Source organism: Numenius arquata, chromosome 5, assembly GCF_964106895.1.
Source record: "Numenius arquata chromosome 5, bNumArq3.hap1.1, whole genome shotgun sequence".
Classification (NCBI taxonomy): Eukaryota; Metazoa; Chordata; class Aves; order Charadriiformes; family Scolopacidae; genus Numenius; species Numenius arquata.
The window spans coordinates 49,370,478-49,394,040 of NC_133580.1; the positions used below are offsets into that span (position 1 = coordinate 49,370,478).

Consider the following 23,563-nt stretch of genomic DNA (forward strand, 5'->3'; position numbering starts at 1 on the left):
GAGTATTAGCATATGAAATCTTAAGATTGACTGTCCTGAAGATTTTTAAGACACAATAAAGCTAAAATATCAAGTCTTTTAGACAGCCCCTCTTAACAATTTCAGCAGAGGAGCACGTCAGAAATCACCAGCAAAGCACAGCAATCCCCCCCGTGCCACTGTCTGCCTGCACACTGTTATTTGGTTGCACACTGTTTAAATCCCAAAGGAAAATCACACCTCGCATTCCCTCGCTGGCTGCTGGTGACAGGAACAAGATCCGTACTCATTAATGATCACCAGGGCTCCCTCAATGTGGTTGGGTTTGTAATCAACGTAATACTCCTGGGCTGACATGGCAGCCATTTGATGCATGGTCTGTTTTTGCTTCTGCTTTCTGCGCTGTGTTACAAAGCACTGTCTTAGTTGCCTTAAGCTGGCCGGAAAGCACTTCCAGGAGACATACAACACTAAAACCACGATGAGGAAGGAAAAAATCAGTGCCATGGTCCCCGTCACCACCTTGTGAATCTGAACGGCATTCTCCGAGTTCTCGCTGGGCATGGTCATGGTTATGGCGTATGTTGTTTGGTCCCCTTCGCTATCCTGCACGTCGTACGTGGCGGTGGCAGAGCCGTAGCTGAACGTTTGGTCGCTGTTGTTCGTTACCGGGGAGAGGGTGTTAACACTTGTTGGGTCTGCCGCATCTTCACACAAGTGAAAAGCGTACACCGCATCCAAAACATCCTCACCCTGTGCGTACTCAGGGGTGGCACAGAGCAGATTGCTGTCGTAGCGACCCTTGAAGTTGCTCAGCCAGGAGGCCAGGGCGCAAACATTACGGCTGCAGTCCCAGGCGTTTGCAGAAAGGCTGATGCTAGTAAGGGACTTCCAGGAGTCGAGGACTCGGGAGTCGATGTAGGTCAGCCGGTTGGAGTCCAGCTGCAGGGATTTGAGGTGAGGTACACTTTCAAAAACGTGAGGTTCGATGTATTCGATTTCATTGCCGGAGAGATCCATTTTTTCCAGTTGCCATATCCAGTCTAAAGTGTTTACTACGATGGTAACTTTATTCCTTCGCAAGCAGAGAGAGTGCAGGGAGATGAGCCTGGGAAAATGGGCTAAATTCACCTTCACCAAATCATTGTGCTCGAGGTGCAGCTCAGTGAGTTTGAACAAGCCTGCAAAAGAGTTTCGAGCCAGGCTCTTTAACTGATTGTATCCTATGTCTAGAAACTTCAGGCTGCGACAGTCCTGAAAAATTCTCACTGGCACGAACTTGATGGCGTTTGACCGCATGTGCAAAGTTGTTAGTTTTCTCAGCCCGTGAAACAGGTCAGGCTCCAAAGACTGTAGGTTGTTGTATGATAAATCCACACTGCGCAAGTTTGGCATGGGTCGGAAAGTGGTGTTGGGCAGTTGGGTTATTTTGTTGGAACTCAGGGTGAGCTCTTTAACTCGCCGCAATTTTTGAAAGGCATTCCCCTCCACTGAGCAAATGTGATTGTGATCCAGATAGAGCCACGTGAGCTGCATTAACCCTGTGAACTGTCCATCATGCAGCTCTGAAAGGCTGTTGTACCGCAGAGACAAGCCCATCATGCCCGACAGGTTGCGAGGCATCTCTGTAAGATTCAGTGATTCACAGTACAAAAGCCTGCCCTCACACCGACATAGCTGTGGACACCCACTATTCACGGCTGGAAGCATTTTAGAAAAGATACCCAGCGTACACAATATCAACCCCGGGGGCTTCCTCAGCAGCCAGTTTAAACAGAGACCAATAAGAAGGAAATCCATTAGCAAGAATATTTCCAAATATGCTTGAGAATGTCCATTGAATCTTTTCAAATTCTACATCATATTTTATTTAAGGGAAAAAAAAAACAAAAAAACAAAACAAAGCCAAAAAACCAAAGCAAAACAGCAAACAGAACAAACACAGAGGCAAATATTTCACTTTACAGCATGCAGGAGCTGTGCAGCATTAAAGTTCACAGACATTCAAAGGTAAAATGATAGTGATTTTGTTCATGTTAAATGCTGCAGCAAAGAAAAAAAAATCTTTCTTCATGAAAGAATTTAATTAAAAAGTGTCTTACCCACCCTTTTCCAGAGAGTGACAACCTCCATTCAGTTGCTTCCTTTGTGTTTGGACTAATTATATGCAGAGCTAAAAAAGACCCCTCTGTGCTACAAATTCAGTCCCTTTCAATTTTGTGCAAGGCTGGCAAGCTCACAATGTCTCACTTCGCTTCTGCTCAAAGAGCGAAAGGCTTGTCCAGCTAGCTTTTTAGCTGACTCCTAGGACCTGCAAGTTTCAGAACTATGTACATGAGCTTGATCTTCTCCTTCTCCCTCTGTCCTTTTCTCTGCAGTTAACACTGTGGCGTGAAAAAAACTCCAAACTCTTTACTAACGACTCCACAGGATTTGTCAATCTGTTTAATGTCCATCATTTGCAACGACCATTGACCGGCACAACCTTTACTCCATAGAGAGATTACCATTCATTCACTGACCGGCTAAGGGTAGCTTTATTTCCCATTCTTTGTTCGCTTTGCTTGTTAGGTGATGCTTAGAGCAGAGAGAGACAGCAAGAATCCCTTCCCTTCAGCTGAGCAGTATGTTGCTAGAGCATGCAGAGGCACCTAGTGTTCACTGAGTGTCGTAAGCTGCTCATGATTGTACGCCTGCACTGTGCATCTCAGACATGGGCAGATTGAAAAGGGGTGGGCATAAAACCAACATTTGAGCGAACCAGGAAAGTAATATATGCTCTTTGATGAAATGGAAAATACTTTAAGCCTATCTCGCCATTTCTCAAACAGGCACGCACACACAGCCGCACAAATCATCAACAGCGAGGCAGTGCTAAGTAGGAAGCTTGAGAATTAGGATTCTTTTTTTTTTTTTTTTTTTTTTGCTTTGTTTAAAGTCTGAATTTATAAGCTATTAGCTGGGAGAGGGAGATACTTGATTTCTTGGTTTGGGAAGGAATATGTAAACCAGTATCTTTGGATTGCTTTTTCTTTCTAATTCTGGTGATGAGATTTGCCTTTTGGAGTCTTGGGGTGGGGGAGTGGGGGGGGAATGTGGTTTTCTTCTGACATTGTCTAAATAGAGCATGATTTGAAATTCTGTGCATTCTTTCTCATAGAAATGCAGCCAGAGCTCTGCAAATAGGAATGTCTGGTTTCATATAAGCTTTAATTACATTTGGTCTTTTTCCATCCTGCATATTTTGTGTGTGTTCAGCACATGCCTTTCCTTTTTTTTTTTTTTTTGCAGTGTATGCTATGGCACACAAAACAATAATTCTTGCAGCATAAAGATTACTGTGCTTTTGGAATAAGATCAATGTATAGGGTACTCTGACCGTGTCGGCAGCTTGCAAAGAAGGGGTTTAAAACCTGATTAGTTAATAAGTTCTGCAGATTGTGCTAGGTTTTGTTCTGTGTACCAAAAAAAAAAATTCTTGTCTGATAATTTGCAGTCCTTATTATCTATGGGAAATGCATTGACAATGAGCTCTCTCTGTAATTTTTACTGACTGAAAAATGTATGATACTTCTGTCAGGAAAATGCTGGCCATCTTTTTCTATTATGAAATAGAGTCTAAAGCCTGTGTGCTGGTGAATGCGATCAGAACTGACAGCTCACGATTCTGCATGAATTCTCTATGAAGAAGTTTTACGTGGAAATACAAGTATTGCAGAAGATTGTGCTAATTTTAAGTCAACTTTGGTTGTGAAATGCTGGAGGCAGGGCAAAACCATTTCATTTGCTTTCTTTTTCACAACCATTTAATTTTGAGAAATGTTTTTGTAGTATCTGTTGCAGAGCTATGAAATCCTAGGGCTGTTCGTTGGGTTTGAGTGTGGCTGGCTGCTATGAGTGTGTGCTGGTAGAGATCAAGGAATGCAGTAATTTGATGCAGTAAAAGTTGTTTTACGGAAGTCCAGGAAAACTTAAGCTCTCATGCATAAAAATATGTAAGGAGATTCATTACAAATGTATTTGCCAAAAAAAGTCTTAAATAAATTACAAATGCAAAACACTGACTATGGTTTCAGAACCTGGGAATCAATGTGCTTTTATGCTCCTAATTCAGTTTGTTCACATTTTTCTGCTATTCACAGCCGTTGCATTTCAGGGGTCTCAAAACGAAAATGTGATGCTTTAATGAACCTGTTATATATTTTAGCATTTGGACACGAAAGCTGAATGTGTTCTTCCTCTCCCAAGATCGTGCTGTTTTATTCAAAGCAGGCTGTTTATGCAAGTGTCCACTGGTTGCAGTACACCTTAATTCTCAGTGCATAAAAGCAGGAGAGAAAGCAATGACAGAACCAGAAGAAAGAACACTGAAGGAGGAAAAGAGACTAAAAAAACCTTGTCCAAGAATATATTCCAGATTACATTTCTGAATATTTTGCTGCAATTAACAGGAAAAAAAATTTAAAAGATGACTTGAACTTTACAGATACTGAAAAAAGGTTCAAAACGACAAGGTGCTATCCCTTAAAAGATAGCCACCCTATGACTCCTCATAAGGTAGGTTTTGCTGCCCTCTCCCATGTAACAATTTGGGGAGAGATCTGCAACAGTAGCCCTAAAAATTTTGACTATGTGTGCAAGGAAAGCTGACATTTTCTGCAAATCAGATGATGATAATGATCTCTTCCCTACCATCTAAAGTGCTACGTATAAAGTGAAGAAATCCTCTAGCAGAGATGAAACTCCTTGATATATCCCTGAATACTTTTTTTCACTGCTTCTTCTTGCTATCACCTGGGATACAGCCTGGATCCTAACCAATCTATTCCCACACTGGCATATAATCTATTATCATTTGGTTTCAAGAGGTAGAAATTAGAGCAGACAGTACCAAACATATATAGCATCAGCTGGAAGACTGACAACAAGAATTAGGGACCCAGAATTAATGGCCCTAAGCACACTATCTCACAGCTCTGTCAGAGGTTTATTGCATGAGAGTCTCTGCTCTTATTTGTCTAAAATGTTTTTGTAAAAAAAAATCCAAGTAGTCTTAAAATTACGGACCTCAACGTATGTTTGGGGCTGTGATGTTGAGGCAGAGTAGTGACTAAATTAAAGAATTTAAAGAATTATGGCACGCAGATGTGAAAAGACAAACTTGGGTGAATATATATCTTAGTCCTGAAAAATAGTTTGTAAATATGGTTTTCTTCTATGTCTTTGAAATGTACTTCTTTTTTTTTTTTTTTCTTCAATAAATCTAGGAGTCCATTTTGAACATGATTATAATGCAAAGGGCTTAATTTTCACTGTCTAAGCTGTTATCACAGCCAAACTGTTAAGTTTACACTTTTTCTGAAGTTTCAAAGCCTCTGGCAAATCTCTATAAATTAGCAGATTTAAATTAGCTTTATTAAATGTGCTATTATAAAACATTTTAAGAAGCACGAACTAAGTTTTTATGTGTTTAAGTGAGATTGATTAAATCAATGTAAAGTAGGTTACAGAAGAACAACATGAGTAAAGTTTTAGAAAGTTTAGCTGAGAAGTGACAAGTGTAATTCACTGGCAACACCCTGCAGTGACTGTCAAAATTGTTCAGATTGAAAAAGGAAAGCACTTTTCAATGTAATTAGTCTACACATCTTTAATATTGTGTTCAGTTTAATGCCATATATCATTTAACTAGCCTCAGAATCATTTTGTTCTTACTAATTCGTTGTACTGAGTAGAATTACTGTTTGTGCCTAGATATTTAACCTGCCTGAGTTTACAATTCAGTACAGATGGGGTTAGGACAGAGTAAATAAGATCAGACTCTGGCCACTAATGGCCAACTCTGCATATATACATGCTTTAACATATTAACCAAAAAGGTTAATATAACTAAAGGTATATTAAATACTGAATATATTTCTTCCACCTGGTATTTTCTGAGTGGTTTCTATCAGTATAATAAAAAGCGGAACTTTTAGTGGTGTTTTTAATTTCCTTTCATGAATGGACAGACTCAACCCTTGATCTTATACAGTAGTCTTTAATTTTCAAGTGCACCGAACCATGTCATTTTGTATAAGGAATCGTTCAAAACCAGAAAATGAAAGAAAAAGACATGTCTCCAAGTAAAGAAAATTAAATCTGTTATTTCTATGGTATTTATACCTTGGTCATCCCTGACATTTGGCCAGCTGTCCCTTCTGTATAGAATTTAGGGTTCCAGCTGATAAGAAGTCCATCATCTACACAGCATGTCTCTTTAAGTAAATATAAAAATGCACTATATTATGCAAGCTTTTGACCAAAATACTCCTGGTGACTCCAGATGTCAAGCTGCAATTAAATTCTTGTAGTGCAGAACAGACACATTGGATTTGTTACTACCTTTAAATAATAGTTATTCTTAGTAAATCGCCTTGTTTTTGACAATGTGATAAACATTTTTTTCTCTCATTATAGTCATTCTATTCTCATCATCAGCCACATTCAATAGCAGGTAATCACGTATAGCTCTATAAAGGCACTCAACGTAGTGCGGAAATGTCAATTTTTAGGAAAATATACCAGTGGTAAGATGAAGTCCTCTCTCCTCCATTCATTACTGGTAGACTACTTGAATAAGCTAAAGAGTTACTGACTCTTTTAAGTATCTGTGAAATTGCCTATGGATTTCTGGATTTGCTGTCAAAACTCCATACAGTGTTATTGGTTGTGAATGTCCAGGTATAATGGAAAAATTACTTGTGTTACAACAAGTAAAAACTATCCTTTTGTTATCCAATCAACACATTGCTGAAGATCATGTAGCATCCTGGTTAAGCAACAACTGGTGTGTTACAGTCAAGTTACAGGGTTGTTGGAACTCCTGGTTTAAAGAGAAAGTGGAACCTTAAACCTTGGTTTTCAATTAGCTCTTGCTAATTTATATCTCTAAAGATGTCTTGGAGGAAGCATGAGCAGAGTGCGATGATTAGCAATTGTAAAGGTTTTAGTTAGTCATATTTAATTGGAAATCAGTTAATTCCACCTTCAGAAATGCTAAGCTAGGCACTCCAGAAAGGCTCATCTCAAGACCTTCCCAAGCATCTCTGTAGGCACCAGTGAATGGACTGTAATTGATTTCCAATTAGGTTAAGAGCAAAATGGACCACAGCTTACCCATACACTTGAATACATCTACTTTGCCCTCTTCTACTGTTGGTAGGTCATCTGTAAAGATTATTTTTTAATAAACTGTAATGCTAAATGGAAGGTGTGGGGGTGGGGTGTGTTTTAAGATTCCTTTTAACGGAAAGGATTCTGTTCATACATGGATATAGCTAATCCAAGATGATTATTGATGCCATTGCTTCTCCTGTTCATTGGTTTGTTGGTTTATCTTGGTGCGTTTACTCAGATTCATCAAGCCTGTGAGAGGTTGGATGATGATTCAACCATGAATACACTACAAAGTAACAGAATAGCAGGGTTGGTTAGGACTGTGAAAAATCTGCCATGTAGCCAAATTGGTTATGGCCCTAAGCCCATCATGTGTCCATGACTTACTGGCATTTTTTGTCCTTCTCTAGAGTAACTTGTGTTGCCACTTCTGTCCCACCTGGGAATGCAGGCATAACCGTGCCAGCAAACTCATGCTGTAGATAAGTAATTAGTCTTATATTGAGATAGTCTTCCTCATGCAAAACAGCTCACTCTTTTTATCAATGACATAACTTTAGTGGCAGTAGACACTTTTCAGACTTTCAGGTGCAGGAAGTAGAGAGAATTGAGAAGAATTTATGAAATCAATTATTAAAAGGTGTGATGAACAAGTTAAAAGCTGTTCCTGGCAGTCTCCTGGAAAGTCTTTTTACAAATGGATGAACTGCTCTTGGAAAATTTTCCCAGAGCAGAAAATCTGTTCTTCTCAGTATTAGACAATCAGTTGTTCTTAATCCATTTATTTTGCTCCTTTCCAAATGTGTTTTAAAGCACAATCAGAAAAGATAAAAAACATTATGATGGCCTTTGTAGATATATTATTACAAGAAATATAGGTTGGTGGTAAAGTTGGTGCTAAACTAGTATTTTGAAATCGCATGAAGACTTTTATCGAGCTCTCTTTCATCACAGAAGGTACTATTTGAATTGACTCCAAAGGGAGCTTTACAGGGAATCTCTGCTTTTGGACAAAGTTACCTGGAAATTATATAATTTGTTATATTCTTAGATCAAACTCCTGGAATTACTGAAAGCCTAAATGATATGAACTGGGTTATGTAGTTGTGGAAATAGATGTTGGACTGTAGCAGAGCATTTATACCAAACAGGCAATCGGATCTTTGGCAGACTGTATTATTCTGTTATGTGTGCTTGTATTTTGCTTATATTTCTTATATTTTGGTAGATAGAGAAGGCAGGACTTTTATGTTTCCATCCTCCTGCTCCGATGATATCCATAATCTGAAGGGAAAACTCAGGAAAAAATGTGTTGAAATTATGTTTGTTTGTGTATTGCATCTTATTGGGAGATTAGAGGGAATCTGAATCATTAACTCATACACAAACGCAAAAATGCAGAAACCAGGTTGAAGACTCACATTTCAGTTAGAAGTCATTGTGATTTTTGCAAATGAAGATGGTTTGTTGATGACCTGAAATATTTATGGTTTCATTACATATTATTTGCAACTGATGTAATGTCTAAGAGCAATAATCATGGGTCAGGAGTCTTGGAAGGACATATTTAAAGGCATAACAAAAGATAGTCATGCCTTCTAAAAAAAAGAGAGTAACCTGACTTTTTTTTTTTTTTTAAGCAACTTAAAAATACTGAGGCAATACTGAACAGTTTCATATGGTAGGGGTGGTTTGTGTGTGGTGTATGTGTAATCTTAGTAACCCAGCTTTGCTCAACAGCTAGTTTAATTCTGTGAGAACCAGTGGCAGTCTTTAAAATGTGCCTTCCCAACTCTTATTTAGTTTTATTTCAATGTGTTTATGTGTTTGTGCTGAAGACTCTTTGTGTCTTATAAGGAAGAAGCGTACAACGCAATCAGAAATTTGTGCTGCTCCTTTACTCTCAATAAATGTACAGAAAGGTATAGTCAATTCTAATAACATATCCAAAGATCTTGAATTTACCTGCAAAGATATAGAAAGCATATGCAAACCACATTCTCAACATACATACAATAAACTGAAAGTAAATTACCATCACATTATATGTTTTTAAAGGTGAAACAGCAGATCTGGGGGGAAAATAGTAACAAAGCTGTAAGGTTCACTTCAGATATGTTTCAAAATCATATTCCTACTGCTGTAATTTTGTATCTTTAATATTCATGTAAAATGAAGAGCTTATTGTTTCTTAAGACTCAATTTATATTTTAAATGAGTGGAAAGATGTGTTATCAACTTGAAAAGACAGGAAAAGATCAGCCTGTTTTTCAATACATAGGACATTTTACCGTGTGTTTTGAATTCTAGGGACAATTTTTAAAGAACACTTGGCTTACTTCTACTCTTTTTTTGTAGTGCAAATTAATTATAATTTGACAAGAGAGTGCTTGATTTTCTTATTCAGATTTGGTGTAGAGCCAAGCTTTATTAGTTAGAGCCTCTAAATCAAAATCAAAGGTCAGTATCTGTGAAATACCTGTGGCTCAAGATATATTGTAGTTCTTTCCCCATTATTCAGAGATTTTTGTCTATGAAAAGGTGTTTATGTATTTAAGTGGGTACTGTATGTTGCATGCATGGCTATGAAAGAATAACTGTTTTTCTTGACTACATTGGTTATGTTCCTAACAGCAATCCTAAAGATGTGGGCAATCATTGGTGTGAAACTCTTGAATTATGCACCTCTTTGGTGTGGCCTATACACACTGGCTGAGGGTTCATGTCCCGTGACATGTTGTACCCAGTGATACCCCTTCTCCCCCAGCCTTGAGCATGATGGGCAGACGAGCTGCTCCCAAATCTTCCCTAGCATCATCCTTCAGCCCCCAGAACCTGTGCTGGCATCACCATATACACTGCTCAACTGGGGCCCATTTGGGAAATCGGCAGGTAGGGGACAAAGGGAGATTAAGCAAGCTACAGTAGTGATTGCCAAATATGCCAACAGAGATCAGAAAGGGAGTGAGAATGGCAAATGGGCATCTTTTCTGTACTTAAAAAAAATGGAATTATCAGTGTCTGAGCAAAGAGGCCTTAAAGATACTTAGCTTTCAAAAAAAACAAATTAATCCTGGAAGCAGTACTATGTGTCCTGATCCTCACTTTGCTGCTTCTATTTTTTTTTTGGCTTGTTCTATCCCCTTGTTCTTAGATCTAGGGTATTTTTTTTTGTTTCCAGCTCTTAATTTCAGGGATTGTCTCTTCCTATATCCCTGCATAATGACCAGCATGGACTACCTTTTGCTATGTCCTAATGTATATGATAATCAACACAGCTTAGGTGTTCAAGGCAATTATTGTTGGACAAGAATTAGTGGATTACAGTGCTCCCAGATATGTGATCTATACAATTGAGGTTTAGTCACATTGTCTTTCTGCAGCCTATTTTGCTAGCTTGGACCACGCACTGACATTAGGTCAGCAGAAGTCACTTCTAGCTGTTTTGATGGCTATGGAAGCGATGGAGGCAATAAGCATTAGAAGACATTGAAAATGTAATGGGAAGCTTCCCTAGTACCAGAGGGATGAAGTTGGCAAGTATTTTCTTCTTTACCTTCTACGCAAAGAAAATCATATTGACAGCAGTTATAAAAGCATCTATCACCAAAAAAACCCCAAAACCAACCACGAAAACCAAAGCCTTTGATATATGCTGCTTTTTCTTGGTCCCCAGTCTGCCAGATTGTGGAGCCCACTGGATGCATCTGCAGCATTGCAAAGTAATGTTGACCTTGGAATATTTCCCTGAAACACATTCAGTTCTGAGTCTTTTGAGATGTGTTCTCTGACTTTCTGGATTTGCTGGCACCGTTGTATCCATTAAATACTGATTAGATTTAAGAAATCCAAGAGACCAAATAATGCTATCATCTGTTCCCTACTTATCTTAATAATATTGCCGGTAATATTCCAATATATCAGTTCTATGATGTTCTATACCTAACCTGATGCATGAAAAATAGGGACAGTATGCTTTTTTGTTTCAGATGCAGAACAATCCCAGTTTATTTGTTGGTTGGATTTTTCTATATTGCTTAGAGATGAGGCTAAAAAGTGAATTAGCTACTTTCAAGGACTGTTAGAGAAATACACCATTTTTCATAATGTTTGATGAATTGCTTACAGTACTTGTTTTACTTAAAACTGCAATTAAAGATTGCCCTCTAGTCAAAAGAAAAATGTGATAAAAATGTGGATTGAAACTGGGCAGAAAATTTTCTAAAGCCCTTTGGGATTAATTCCAGTAATTATTCAATCTGACGTTTTCCAGAAAAATAACCTTTTATGTATGAACTCCATTAATCATAATAACATAGTTCATATGTCAGATACTTCTGTCCAGTCACTTCATACTCTACATTTAGTAAGAGACTAATAAACATCCTCACTAAATACAAGAAAATATTAAACTACTTTCAAAAAAGCCCAGTGCCTGTGTATAGTTTTTAACTAGATTTTGGTCTAGTGAGGTGGGACATGTTGTGCTCATGTCTACAAATGCACTGAATTTCCAGGCTATAGCTGTCATTAACATCATGTCTCCTGCTAATTTTATGTAACTTAATTCATAGCACTTTAAGGACTTTGTTTTCCTTTCTTTTGACCTCTGAACTGCCCTGGAGAGGTCTGGTTTGTCTGTCTGTCCTGTTGTAAACTCTTATTAATTTACTCATGTAAATAATTGGTCTTTTACAAGATCTGTGGGTAGGAAAAAAACCCTCTGCTTTAGATCATCTGAAAACTTAAAAATGAATAGGTTTTTTTTCTTGCATATGGATTTACTACACATTGTTGGAACTGCACAGTGAATATTGAGTAACTGTCTCTGATGATAAGCAGCTCTAAGAAGATTTTTGTTACGTTTGTCAGTGTTTCATCAACAGAAGATATTCTGTAATATTATCTTGTGTTAAAAAGTGGTTGTTTAAAAATGCAGCAATGATTAGGTGCTCATATTTGAAGAATTTACCACTCTCTCCTTTTCAAACTCTGACATTTTTTTATGCTTTTGAAGCTCAAAAGTGGAATTATCTATGTTCTGATGAGAAGTGATAAATATAATCTTTTGCTGAATGTGGATAAAAGATGTAGGCAAATGAGATTGTTTTAACACAGCCTCATGCATCTTTTCAAAAGCTAACAAACAGTGGAGAATAATCCTTGTCTTTGGAGATTTCCTTTGAATTTTTTTTTAATTATATTTTTAGTTATGGAGCAACATATGATCCACCTAGACTGTTATTGTGACTAATGCTTTCAGTTTAGGTTTTGCATGTCAGTTGTCATTCTGTGCACACTCCAGTAGATGGCAACTACAGTCTTCTTGACATTTAATCTCCATACAAACTAGAAATATTTTCTACGCACACACTCCCCCCCATCTCATCTACATAAATGGCTAAGAGTTTCACAGAAATGTGATTCAATTTTACTTTTATTGAAATCACCACATAGTATCTGATTTGAACTCAAACTGTACCAAAAAGAAAAAAAGAGGCCAGTAAGCACCAATCCTCCTGGATCATAAAGCACACATTGATTCCCCCATAACTTTTAAATGTATTTTAGGAGTTTTCATAAAAAGGATTAGTACTCAAAACTTCTTTTTATGTGAAGTAAATGAATGGGTTGGCTGCAAATACAGAGCACTGGCTTTAAGTTTGATGGTTTGACCCCATCCTTAATGTTAAAGTATTTATTTTTGGTATACACAGTAAATAGTTGATCAGACTTTTTAAAAGTTAGAAATTATTTTTCTTTGTGAATATGATGATGATATACCTAGAGATGGATTGTCTTGGGTGAGGGGAAGAGTAGGGCCAGGTACTTACTGTGTTGTATTAGACATGAGAATTTTCTCAAATTCCCCCTCTTGCTCTAAGCACTGCTTTATTCATCTTCTTTGTGCTTTTATTCCATCCCATCAATTGTATTACCAAAGCATCAACACAGAGGATTCTGTTTCTCTGTTTTCCTCCACTGACTTTCACAACTTAAATACTTGCCTGTAGAATTTGAAGACATAAAACAAAGCATCTCTGTGAAAGAATGCCAGACATCAACATCGGGCACAAAAGATTGTGCTTGCTTTGCCTGGGATGGAAAATAATGTTCATAATAGTCACACAAAGGATCCTTTCTCTATCTCTTTATATCAAGACTGTAGTTTAATTTTCAAATCACTTCCACTGTGTCTAGTAATGTTTTATTCTGCAGTTGATGGTTTAAAAAGGGCAGAGTGAGGAATAGTTATTTTATTTTTTTTAAATAAATACAGATCTAACTTCAGGAGAATACATTTTATTTATCAGGTTTTTTTATTGTTGTTTACCTACTTCATCCATAGAGAGTTTTCAGTAGTTGTGTAAGAAACTTTCAAACTGCCATAGTCTGTAGCATCAGTGACGCTATTTGATAATAGGTCTTATGGTCCCAGATACAAAAATTTATTGTTTAAAATAAACTACAAAAAGTTCTAAAGTAGAGCAATGTTTAAGGCCAGATTTAGATGTTCACACTTTTATTGGTTTAGTAAAAACCTTGGTTTTCAACCCAGGCTTGATTAGTCTGTGGACATTTTTACTTCACAGTATAAAAATAAATTATGCTCATATAGGACAAGCAGAATATTGGTCCATTTAAGCCTGACTGATTTTTATGTAACAAATTAGTGAACAAGGTAATTAAATCTCTTTTAGATGACTGTTTCATCTCTGGAAAGAATCCCAAGAATCTCAGAAAACTGACTTTTGGGTTATATACAGGTCCTAGGTCTATTGCAGCTAAGTGGCTTGTTTCTCATTATCGCATTTAGTGTTACAGAAACTACTCCACCAGAGTCTTTATTAAAACTTGCTTAAGGCTAGCATTTTCCCTTGGGTCAATAATGACTTTAGAGGAATGGATGTAGAAGCTACTGGAATGAATTATGTCTCATTGGGGCCCCCAGGCTAGTATTTCAAATTCGCCACCAGGCACTTCATCAAAAATTCTATTCCAGTATTGAAAAGACCATGTGCTCCTATTAGTAAATGCACAGCATACATTTGAAGATCTTCCCCCACACCCAAACTGTTCAACTATATATTTTTCTGTGCTAAAAACCAATTGAATTGCCACACACATCAGTGAAGATGTGGTTTAGAAATATATCCTGAAGATCTCATATATCAGGGAGATGGTTGCCAGTTATTTCTTATTAAAATATGGAGCACACACAAAGCATCAGGCTAACATCTGTGGTGCTCCTACTGGTAAAAGCCATTAAAATCCTACAGCTTATCTTCCTGGTGTGAGCACAGTATTTATGGGAGGGGTAGTGTGGAAATAGCATTTCCTCCTGCAAGTTCTTGCTCCTAAGTAGTCCAAATAAGATCAACATTGCTTATCATTGCACATCATAGAATCATAGAATAGTTTGGGTTGGAAGCAACCTTTAAATCTAGTCCAGCCCCCCTGCAATAAGCAGGGACATCTTCAACTACCATCTCACTGGGCAACCTGTTCCAGTGTTTCATTACCCTCAACGTAAAAAATTTCTTCCTTAAAATTTCTGTTCTACTCATATGAGCAAGTATTACTGAAACATGCAGTTCCTCACAAAGTAAAAACAGCTGTGTTTTTTTCTAGTTTTCTAATTTTGAAAATCTGTTCATGTTGATGGCAAGATAAAATATTGACTTAGAAAAGACTTCAGATTTATGATCCCAAAAATAAATTGCTAGTTTTCCCGTTACTGGTCTGTTTTTTAAAAATGATCGTTTGAAGTTTAGAAAATGTAGTAGTATAGAAGCGTTTGTTCTCTTTCAGTGTTTTTTCAGAGTGAGGTGTCCATTGAAATGCAGAGATGCTTGATATTAAAAAGAGATTGGTAGTAGATAATAGGCATACAGGTGTTTGGCTTTGCTTTGTGCTTGTCAAGGGCAAAGTCTTCTAATGCGTTACTTGGGTGGCTCACAAGCACATTCACATTCTCATCTTATTTTTTCTTGCTGACTGGATTTTCCCTGAGTGCTGTGTTCAGAGATTTCAAATGCAACATTACCTAAGAGGTGCCATTAAAATCTGAATCAAACAGTGAATGTTACGATGGATATTGCACTATAACTGCTATGTCTGTAGCCCAATATTAAATATGATTATTTTTATATATACAGTGAAATTTTCCCTATAACAGATTCCACGGTTTGTTTCTAGCCTAATAACTGCGGGAACTGAAAAAAGATTCTCCTTTTGCTATATACCACACACCATGCTTCTTACTTTTCATTTGAAAGTAGATTTTTCAGATGTTTCTCTAACAAACAGAACAGACCAGTATAGCATCTACAGCAGACTATAAAAATACATTTGCTTTCTCACAATGTGTTCATTCTGTATTGGAATTTTAGAGAATATCATTTTAGACCATATCATGGAAAGGTTAATTGAGTAAATTCCGTGAACAGGTAAGCTTTTCTTGACAGTTTGTGTGGCTGAAACAATATTTTACATAGTAGGAAGAAAAGGAACACCTTCAGATGAAATTTGTAATCCAGTCAGCTTAATCAAAATATCAAGAAATAGAAAAAAATAGGTATAGATGCAGTATATACGGAATCATAGAATCATCACTAAACCACATCTCTGTGATCCATTCCCCTTGCATTACATTTAATCCTTCGGAAAAAAATGCGGAGCTTTACTCAAAATATGAGACAACCTTGTGGATGAACTTTCTCCACTGAGTTTTGGCTTTAAACGGTACTGTCCCAATACAACAGTGGAGCTTGTTTTAGGTGCTTATTTTAACCTTTTTAATTATTTTTTTTTCTTAAAATCTAAAATAAAACACAAGTGTTGTTTTTTTACAATATGTAGAATAGACAATTTAAGAGCACATGTTCTGTGTTCCTGTGGAGCTGAAATGGTTTCTCTCCAAAATGATGGGATGTGGCGGTCTGAAGTACATTTAAAGTCTTTAGTCTCAGCCCTGTCAGTGTTTTGGAGCCTCCTTATAAATAATCATTTACTGCAGGTTCCCATCTAACCCTAACCCAGTCTTCTTAAAGAAATACAAACCGTTATGAACACAAGTTATAAAGCCCCTCTGCTCTGTTTAATTGATTCTTTCTATTGGTTATAGCTGGGCAAGTCATTGCTGCAGAAACTCTTAGTTCATAGAAGTACAACGGATTTAAGAAATCACCTGGTCCATCTTTTTGCTCTAAGGCAGTATTAGTTTTGCCATTCCTGACACACCAGCTCCTCCTGTAAACTTCAGAACTGAAGACTTCTCAAGGACGTCTGTTCCAATCCTTCACTTTCAAATTCAGAGAGTTTAGCAAGCCCAGTGCATTCAAGTTTTTACTGTTGGGGGAGTTTTGGTAATTGGTTTTGATCTTTTTTGCATCTATTCTAAGGGGTCCACATTTTCTTGATACATGGTGCCAAAAAAATCCCATGGTATTCAAGTTCAGACCTTGCTAGTTTGGAGAACATCATCTTCTTGCCTGCAGTGGGTTTTTCTGCCCAAGAACTGTGCTTGCCTTTTCTGTAGCTGAGTGACAACTTCTGTGCAGTCTGTGATTCACAAAAGCCCCTGGAACCTTTTCTGTAGATTTTCTACATAGCTACTACTTGTTCTGTGTTTTATAGCTGGTTATTCCTGACTGAATGAACATCTCGCACATGACCCTGCTGGATAGCATCACTTTTTTTTTTTTTTTTTTTTCTTTTTGAGGACATAAATGAAATTTGTCAGAATCATTTCAAATTTTATTCTGCCCTCCAGAGTACTTTCAGTGCTCTCAGCTTGGTGTCACCTCCAAATTTAATAAGTGTATTCCGTGTTCTATCACCTAGGTCATTAATGACAATATGAAACATTGATAGACCCAGAAAAGACCTTTCTGTGTCATTTCTAAGTGAGGCAAAGAATTGCTTTTAGGTAGCGAGCTCATTATATGGCATGGATAATTATATTATATTAATGAAACTGTGTAACAGAAGGAAGTATCCACATCTAACAGTGATGATGGAAGGAGAGCTCACCTACACCAAGATTTCCTTTTCCTCTCAGTTTTTGCCTGAGTTGAAGTTATCTGACTGTGCTTTGTTACCATGTAAAGGGTCACAGGTAGGACACAGGAAGAACAAAACAGATTTTCTCCTTCTCATTCTAGGGCTGAGCTGGGCATTTAGAGTCCTGTAATGAGAAAGAAAGAGTATTTAGGTAGCATTCATAAGCAGTGTAAGACATGCTTCATTCCTCTACCTGTCCAGAAAGTCTGTAGAGTAAGAATAAACTCTGCAATTTAAATAAGGAAACTTGCAAGGACCTACAATAAAAGGGATTTTCTTCCCATTTGCTCTGATCCCGTGGATGTTTACAAACTTGCAGGCCCTATCTTTGCCATTTCGATTTTGTAACAGCCTTTACCATAGAGCTCAGTGATGCTAAGCATTCATTTAAATGCATAAATCACTTTGTGCTGAATTATGTATTTTCTTAACTTTTATTTTAATATGAAGTATGATTGTGAAAAATATGTTCAATGTTCTACTATGAAAATAGACATATCTCCTCATTTCTAGCTGTAAAGTCTCAATGAAAAGACAAACTACATTCATACATAATGTCTCTGTGAGGTCAACATAACATTTGAATTACGGATTACCTGCATTATGTGTAAAAATTCATACAGCTGGACAGCTACACCCCTAAGGACTCTCAAAGGCATTAAGTATTTCAGTGAAGTCTTGGAATATATTATATTCATTAAGTTGCATGTATATTTGCCTGCCTTAAACTGTAACACCTCAGTGTCATCCCAGTTAGTCAATGACCATCATATGTGCAGAATATATTTGACTAGCTCCTTTACAGCTTTTGTTTGCTGAGTTGAAATAAAGCATCTGTTATTTTTTCAGTTGTATTATTCTCCCAGGAATATACCGAAAGAGTTTTGTTTTGGTTTGTTGGGATTTTTATTTACAAGCCCACACACACAATAAATGACAAGCTGATATGATTTTTTGTTATCTAAACAGCATTTCCATGAAGTTTTGGCCCATGTGGAATAATCTATTATATTATTAATTTCAATTTATTTGACACCCGTCCAATACTCTAGACACTTCTAGCTATCTAAAGTACTTCTGTAGCTTCCAGTACAATAGTCTTTTTGCACTTCCAATATTTTTTATGCCGTTTATCTTCAAAATACCTGTGTGAAATATTCCTGCTTATAAATAGGGAGAAGGCAGACAGAGACTCATCTAATAAACACCACACAGGAATCCTGTACTGAAGCACAGAATTTGTGCTTCAGAAGTCATAAAATAGCACCCTGGACATCCAACCCTTTTCTTCTGTAGCTTGTTGCATAAAACACAACATTCTCAGCTCATCCTCACATAGCTATTTGCTTTTTATGCCTACAAGGTCGTAATACCTTAATGACGCATGTAAAGAAAAAAGAACAGCTTGTCCAGACCTGGCTTATTCTTTTGTATTTCTCATTCTTTTATTTTTATGTCAGTTTTCATTTTGTTGTAACCTGCTTCTCAGAAGAGGTTGACTGGCACACATGGGCTATTTTGCTGACTGTCCCAATACACAGGTGCTCACATGCCCCATCTCATCAGCCCTTGGTAGACCAGATAAGTCATGCTGTCTTCTAGGCATACATTTCTGTCATGGGTTCTGCAAAGAGCTAGCAGCAGGTGGACTCAGAGCTATTCTGAACAATCCTTTTGACATCAGAGGCTTTAAATCTCTATAGAAGTATTTTGCTGAATCATGTTACAGTTTTTAAATGCTCTGTATAATATGAAATTTCCCCCGGTGCAGCTTCAAATCTCATGTCCCTTATTAAATGCTTAGGGATTTTTTTCCTGATGTGGTAAAATCTATCATGTCTATTACTAACTGTCATTTTCTTCTCATTTAATCTTGCTGCTACTCCTTCCTGTAGGGCATGAATCAATCCTACTGCTTTGTTTTGGGGGGTGAGGAGGGAGTGGGGGGTGTTGCAGTAGGAGATGGCCACATGCTGATGACCACACAAGTTTGAGACGGATTTTTTCCGCATCTGAACATCAGTTATGCAGAAGCATTTGCAGAAGCAATCCTAAAAGCAGATCCCAAAGACAATCCCAATGCCTTTGGGATCTGCATATCCCTTGAGACATGTAATGCAGAGTGTGTCTCATGTTGTGTGATATCTTGCTTGATTGGCCTAGGAGAGGAAGGTAGACCAGTTCCTAGATGGCAGTTGAATGTTTTCAGATGCATCATGTCTTGTACTCACTCACTGTCATGAATTGCAGATAAAGGAGAAAATCTCTGTGCAATATTTTGTTTGCCTGTACCTACTTGTATCACAGACATGGGGAAGGCTTGGCTGAGAGGGGTTTTGCCACCACTGCCTCCAAAAGGTTCGTTTCACCCTGCAGATTGATGTGTGTACTGGGCATGAGCTTTCTCCCTGATGGGTTACATATTCCCCCCTCAGTAGTTTCTCTAAGCTCCCTTTTCTATGTCCTGGATTTTTGTTCCCAAGTCAGACAACCCCAGAGATGGTCCTGTTTCTGCCCAAAAAAATAGAATCTCAGAGCTGGAACTGGACAAAACACCTGTAAATTGGCAATTTTAAGGCAGGAACCACTAACAACAGCTTTCTCCTCACCTGCGAATCTCAGACATTTGTATGGCCAGAATAAGCTCAAGCTGGTCAAGGGCTCTTTGGCTCTTTTTGAGAAGCTGACTTTTAAATAAAAGTCATGAAAGCTGACTTTTAAATAGAAGTCATAAAGCATGACTTAAATGGAGAGACAGAAATTACAGATGGCTTTGAAAGACAGGAAACTAGGGGCTGCAAATTTGTGAGGTTGAGATTGTAAGTAATGAGAGTAGAGAAAAAACAGAGGCAGAATTGATGCAGAAGGATTTAAAGCACAAAGTTATTGATACAGAGATATACAATATTGGACAAAGGCAGGAAAAAAAACATAAATGTACAGGTACCGCTATTGTGAGCAAGTTGCAGGAATTTGGTTGAAACAGTTTAATTTTTGGAGACAAAAGTTATATGGATATACGTCTAGTGATCTAGTGTTTTTAATCTTAGGAGAAAAATTTGGCCAATACGACTGACTTATGAACTGGTGCTTTTACCTCAAGATCTGCTGAAGCAATTCTGCAGTCTGTTATAGAGATACAAAGACTATATTTATTGGGTTTATTCACAGCAGGGAGGAATATAGCATGTGGGTGACATAGTTGACCTGCTTAGCATATGGAGAAAATGGTATAATGCCAATTTGCTGCTACCTTGGTGTGTTGCCTAATAATTTAAGATAGTTGAGTATGTGAATAAAATTAAAATCTGTGAACATAAAGATACTCAGTAGCTTTGGAATAAGGCAAAAAAGAGAGTAGTAATAGCGCAAAAGTCTAATAGTGGAAATTTAAAATTACATTTAAATTAAATTCTTGCCTCTGTGGCAATGTTTAATGTGGTTTTGATCAGTGCAATATGCTATCCTTATATCAGCATAGAAATGAAATTTGTTCACAGTGCAGTCAGTGTCAGGTTCCTGTGGGTGGTGGAGGATGTCCCTTTATAACAAGCACTTGATTTAAGTAGGACAAATTAGTTAAATATGGGTCCGTGTCTGTAGATACAGAAAGCCAAGCTAAAAGTCCATTTCTGTTCCTCATGGAAAAGCTTCATAGAGCTGATTCAGTGCTTCTTTGTGAGTGTCCCCGAGCCTAGGAGAAATTCATACAAGCAGAAAAGGTCATATAATGTCCCAAAGAAATTACTCTAAACCATGTAATCAATAGGGAGATTAAGGAAGATACAGGGTTTTTTTCTCCCCCACCCCCCTGCCACCAGAAATTTACTTTTCATTTTTGATTTGAACAGATGTCTTAAATAAGTGTGTGGGAAATTTCCAGGAAAGTCCCACACGCTTGAATTTTATTATGTTTTTGTAGTGTGATAATGATTTCAGAGATGACTGATGCTATTATTTTGCTTAGTTTGTAATGTTTTGTGTTTCAATTCTTTTTATTATGTTTGCACAAATACAAATAGCTGCGATACTAATTGCTGTTCTAAATCGCTGAAAAAAAGAATACATAGAATTTTTTAAATAATATTTTCCTAGGCTTGTGAAATGTTCCCATACATTTTTTGCTTCCTTCCCAGATCTAATTGATATTCCTGTCTATCTATGAGGGCAGTCATTCTACTCATTGAACAACATTCAAGCCTGCCGTTCAAAATAAGCCTTTGTCTTTATCTTGTACAGCAGGAGAGACTGAAGGCTGAATAGTCAATTGGTCCAAAAATTTGGGGCAGCACTCAAATAAAGAAATGGAAGCAACAAGGTAGAGGAGAGGTTTTAACTGAGATATTTTGAGAGACTACATTTTCAGCAGCGTGGCTCAACAAATCAGGCGGTGTCTCCATTGAAGTCTCATGAGTTCCTTAGGTGTTGGCAAGTCGCAAGTCCAGAAACTATTTCATGGGTAAAAGGGAATGACTTGGATGAGTGAGGAGGCATAAGAAAGCATACTGAACCATGTTAGCACCTCTATTCAGGGAACAAAACCCCTTTGTTGTGGAAGTGAAACAAATTCTTGAGCACACACAGGTGTTCTGTGGAATATTGAGTGTCTAAAAAGTAAAACCCAGTTTACTTAGCAGATGTATGGAAAGGGGAAAATGAACGTATGAAAAAGACCATGAAGATAATTTTGATTCTGTTGTAAAATGAATTAATCGTACCACTATCTAGGTGGTCAATTTGAGATTGTTTCTATGGAAAGTAATTAAACAATAAACAATAGAAACGCCACTAACAGGAGCAAAACTTGAATCATACTATTGATATGGTAAGAAAAAGTAGAAGAGATGTAAGAATCTAAGAACGGAAGAGGCAAATGACTAAACTGTTAAGCTGTCATGCCTGTAACTAGCCTTTATGACAGTATTATTACTAATCTGCCTTCACCCTGCCCTTCCCCACTCACTGTTATGCACATCTCAATTAGACTCTTTGAGATGGGAGCTACGTGTCTAAGGACACTGACCTTGATGGAGGGATTTGAGTGTTATTCTGGAGGTGTGTCTATGTGCTTATGCATATGGATAAGCATTTGCATATGTTTGTATAACAGAAAATAAATGTTACATCGCATTTGAAGGCTTCGCTGAAATGATTTAGAGGGAGTAGGTGGTTACTGGCCTAGAACATGGAACGGGCTTGATGATATGAGAGAGTAGGAGGATAATTAAGATTGCAAGTATTATTTATGTTTTGTAGTTGCTGTATGTAACCCTTCTGTTTATATATCTCCAAATATTTAAGTTTTCTCTAAATTCCCATATCTTTGTTTCATGGAAAATGTTCTTAATTTTGTTTTAATAAAGAAAACTTCTAACTGATGGGCATCCATAGAAATATTTGAAACAGTTCCTTAAGACATAAAGCCAAAAGACAAATAACACACAAAAAAAGTATTATTTTCTAAAAAGCTTGTGTATTTTAGGCAGCATTCTTTTGTTTTCATAGTCAATATTATGATTTTAAACTCTTTAGACTGTCATTAGTATGTCTAGGGATCATACTCTATCAAGTTCAGTACGGTCTGCTAATGCTGTCTGCAAGGGATATAAAGAGAGGAGTCACTCCACAAGGGTGCTCAGGAAAGCATTTTGGAAAGATACTAAATATCAAAATTTGTTGAAATTTTCCTACTATATTTATAATGTTTGTTCTGGGAATCAGTAAAGGAGTTTATTCACCTTCCCCTGGTTTGCTAGTTCAACGCAAACTGGCTCAAATGAAAAAAATTTATAGATACGCTGTTGCAGTCAAAGATCGTTTATCATAGCATGCTGGATAAAGCATCATATAGTTGTATGATTGGTCTCTGATGCTATAATAATTTACATTTTAAAAAAGACTTATGTAGAAGGCTGTTTAGGTTATTGGCTTTTTAAAATAAATATTTGTGTATCACATTTACAAAATAGATTTCACCCTCCATTTATGAAGCAGTAAACAGGTCTGTTCATTTTCAGTGCATTCTTTTAAAAAGATTATTGTATCTAAATACTGATTTTACAGTGTTCAATTAAAAACAATGCACTACTTTGAAAATTAATAATTTTTATGGTGTGTATCTGCACAGGAAATCGTAAAGTGGCTGTTCTTATTATTTACACTTTAGGTGGAGACATGTCTCTTGTTTACTGGTGAGAGATATAATATGTGCCCAAATTCTCATTCCATTTCAGTGAAGTACCCAGTTGATCTTACCGCTGTTGTGCATCGTTTCCCAGCAGATCGCAGCTGGGATCTCACAGCTGCTACACAAATATTCCATAGAGTATGGAGGAATACAGAGAAGAAACTTGGGATATTT

The 23,563-nt window shown here is 37.2% G+C and overlaps 2 protein-coding genes across 6 annotated transcripts in view; one reads left to right on the forward strand and one right to left on the reverse strand.

Annotated features, from left to right (window-relative positions):
* The window catches only part of CTNNA2 (catenin alpha 2), a 456,927-nt gene that overhangs the window by 292,174 nt on the left and 141,190 nt on the right, over positions 1 to 23,563 (forward strand). The window lies entirely within an intron of this gene.
* Positions 214 to 1,779, reverse strand: LOC141464857 (leucine-rich repeat transmembrane neuronal protein 1-like). Its single transcript, XM_074147991.1, has one exon. It carries the CDS (start codon positions 1,777 to 1,779, stop codon positions 214 to 216), a length of 1,566 nt encoding a protein of 521 aa, XP_074004092.1.

Excerpts from the sequence above, each read along its gene's own strand:
- LOC141464857 (XM_074147991.1), bottom strand. The coding sequence starts at position 1,779 with ATGGATTTCCTTCTTATTGGTCTCTGTTTAAACTGGCTGCTGAGGAAG.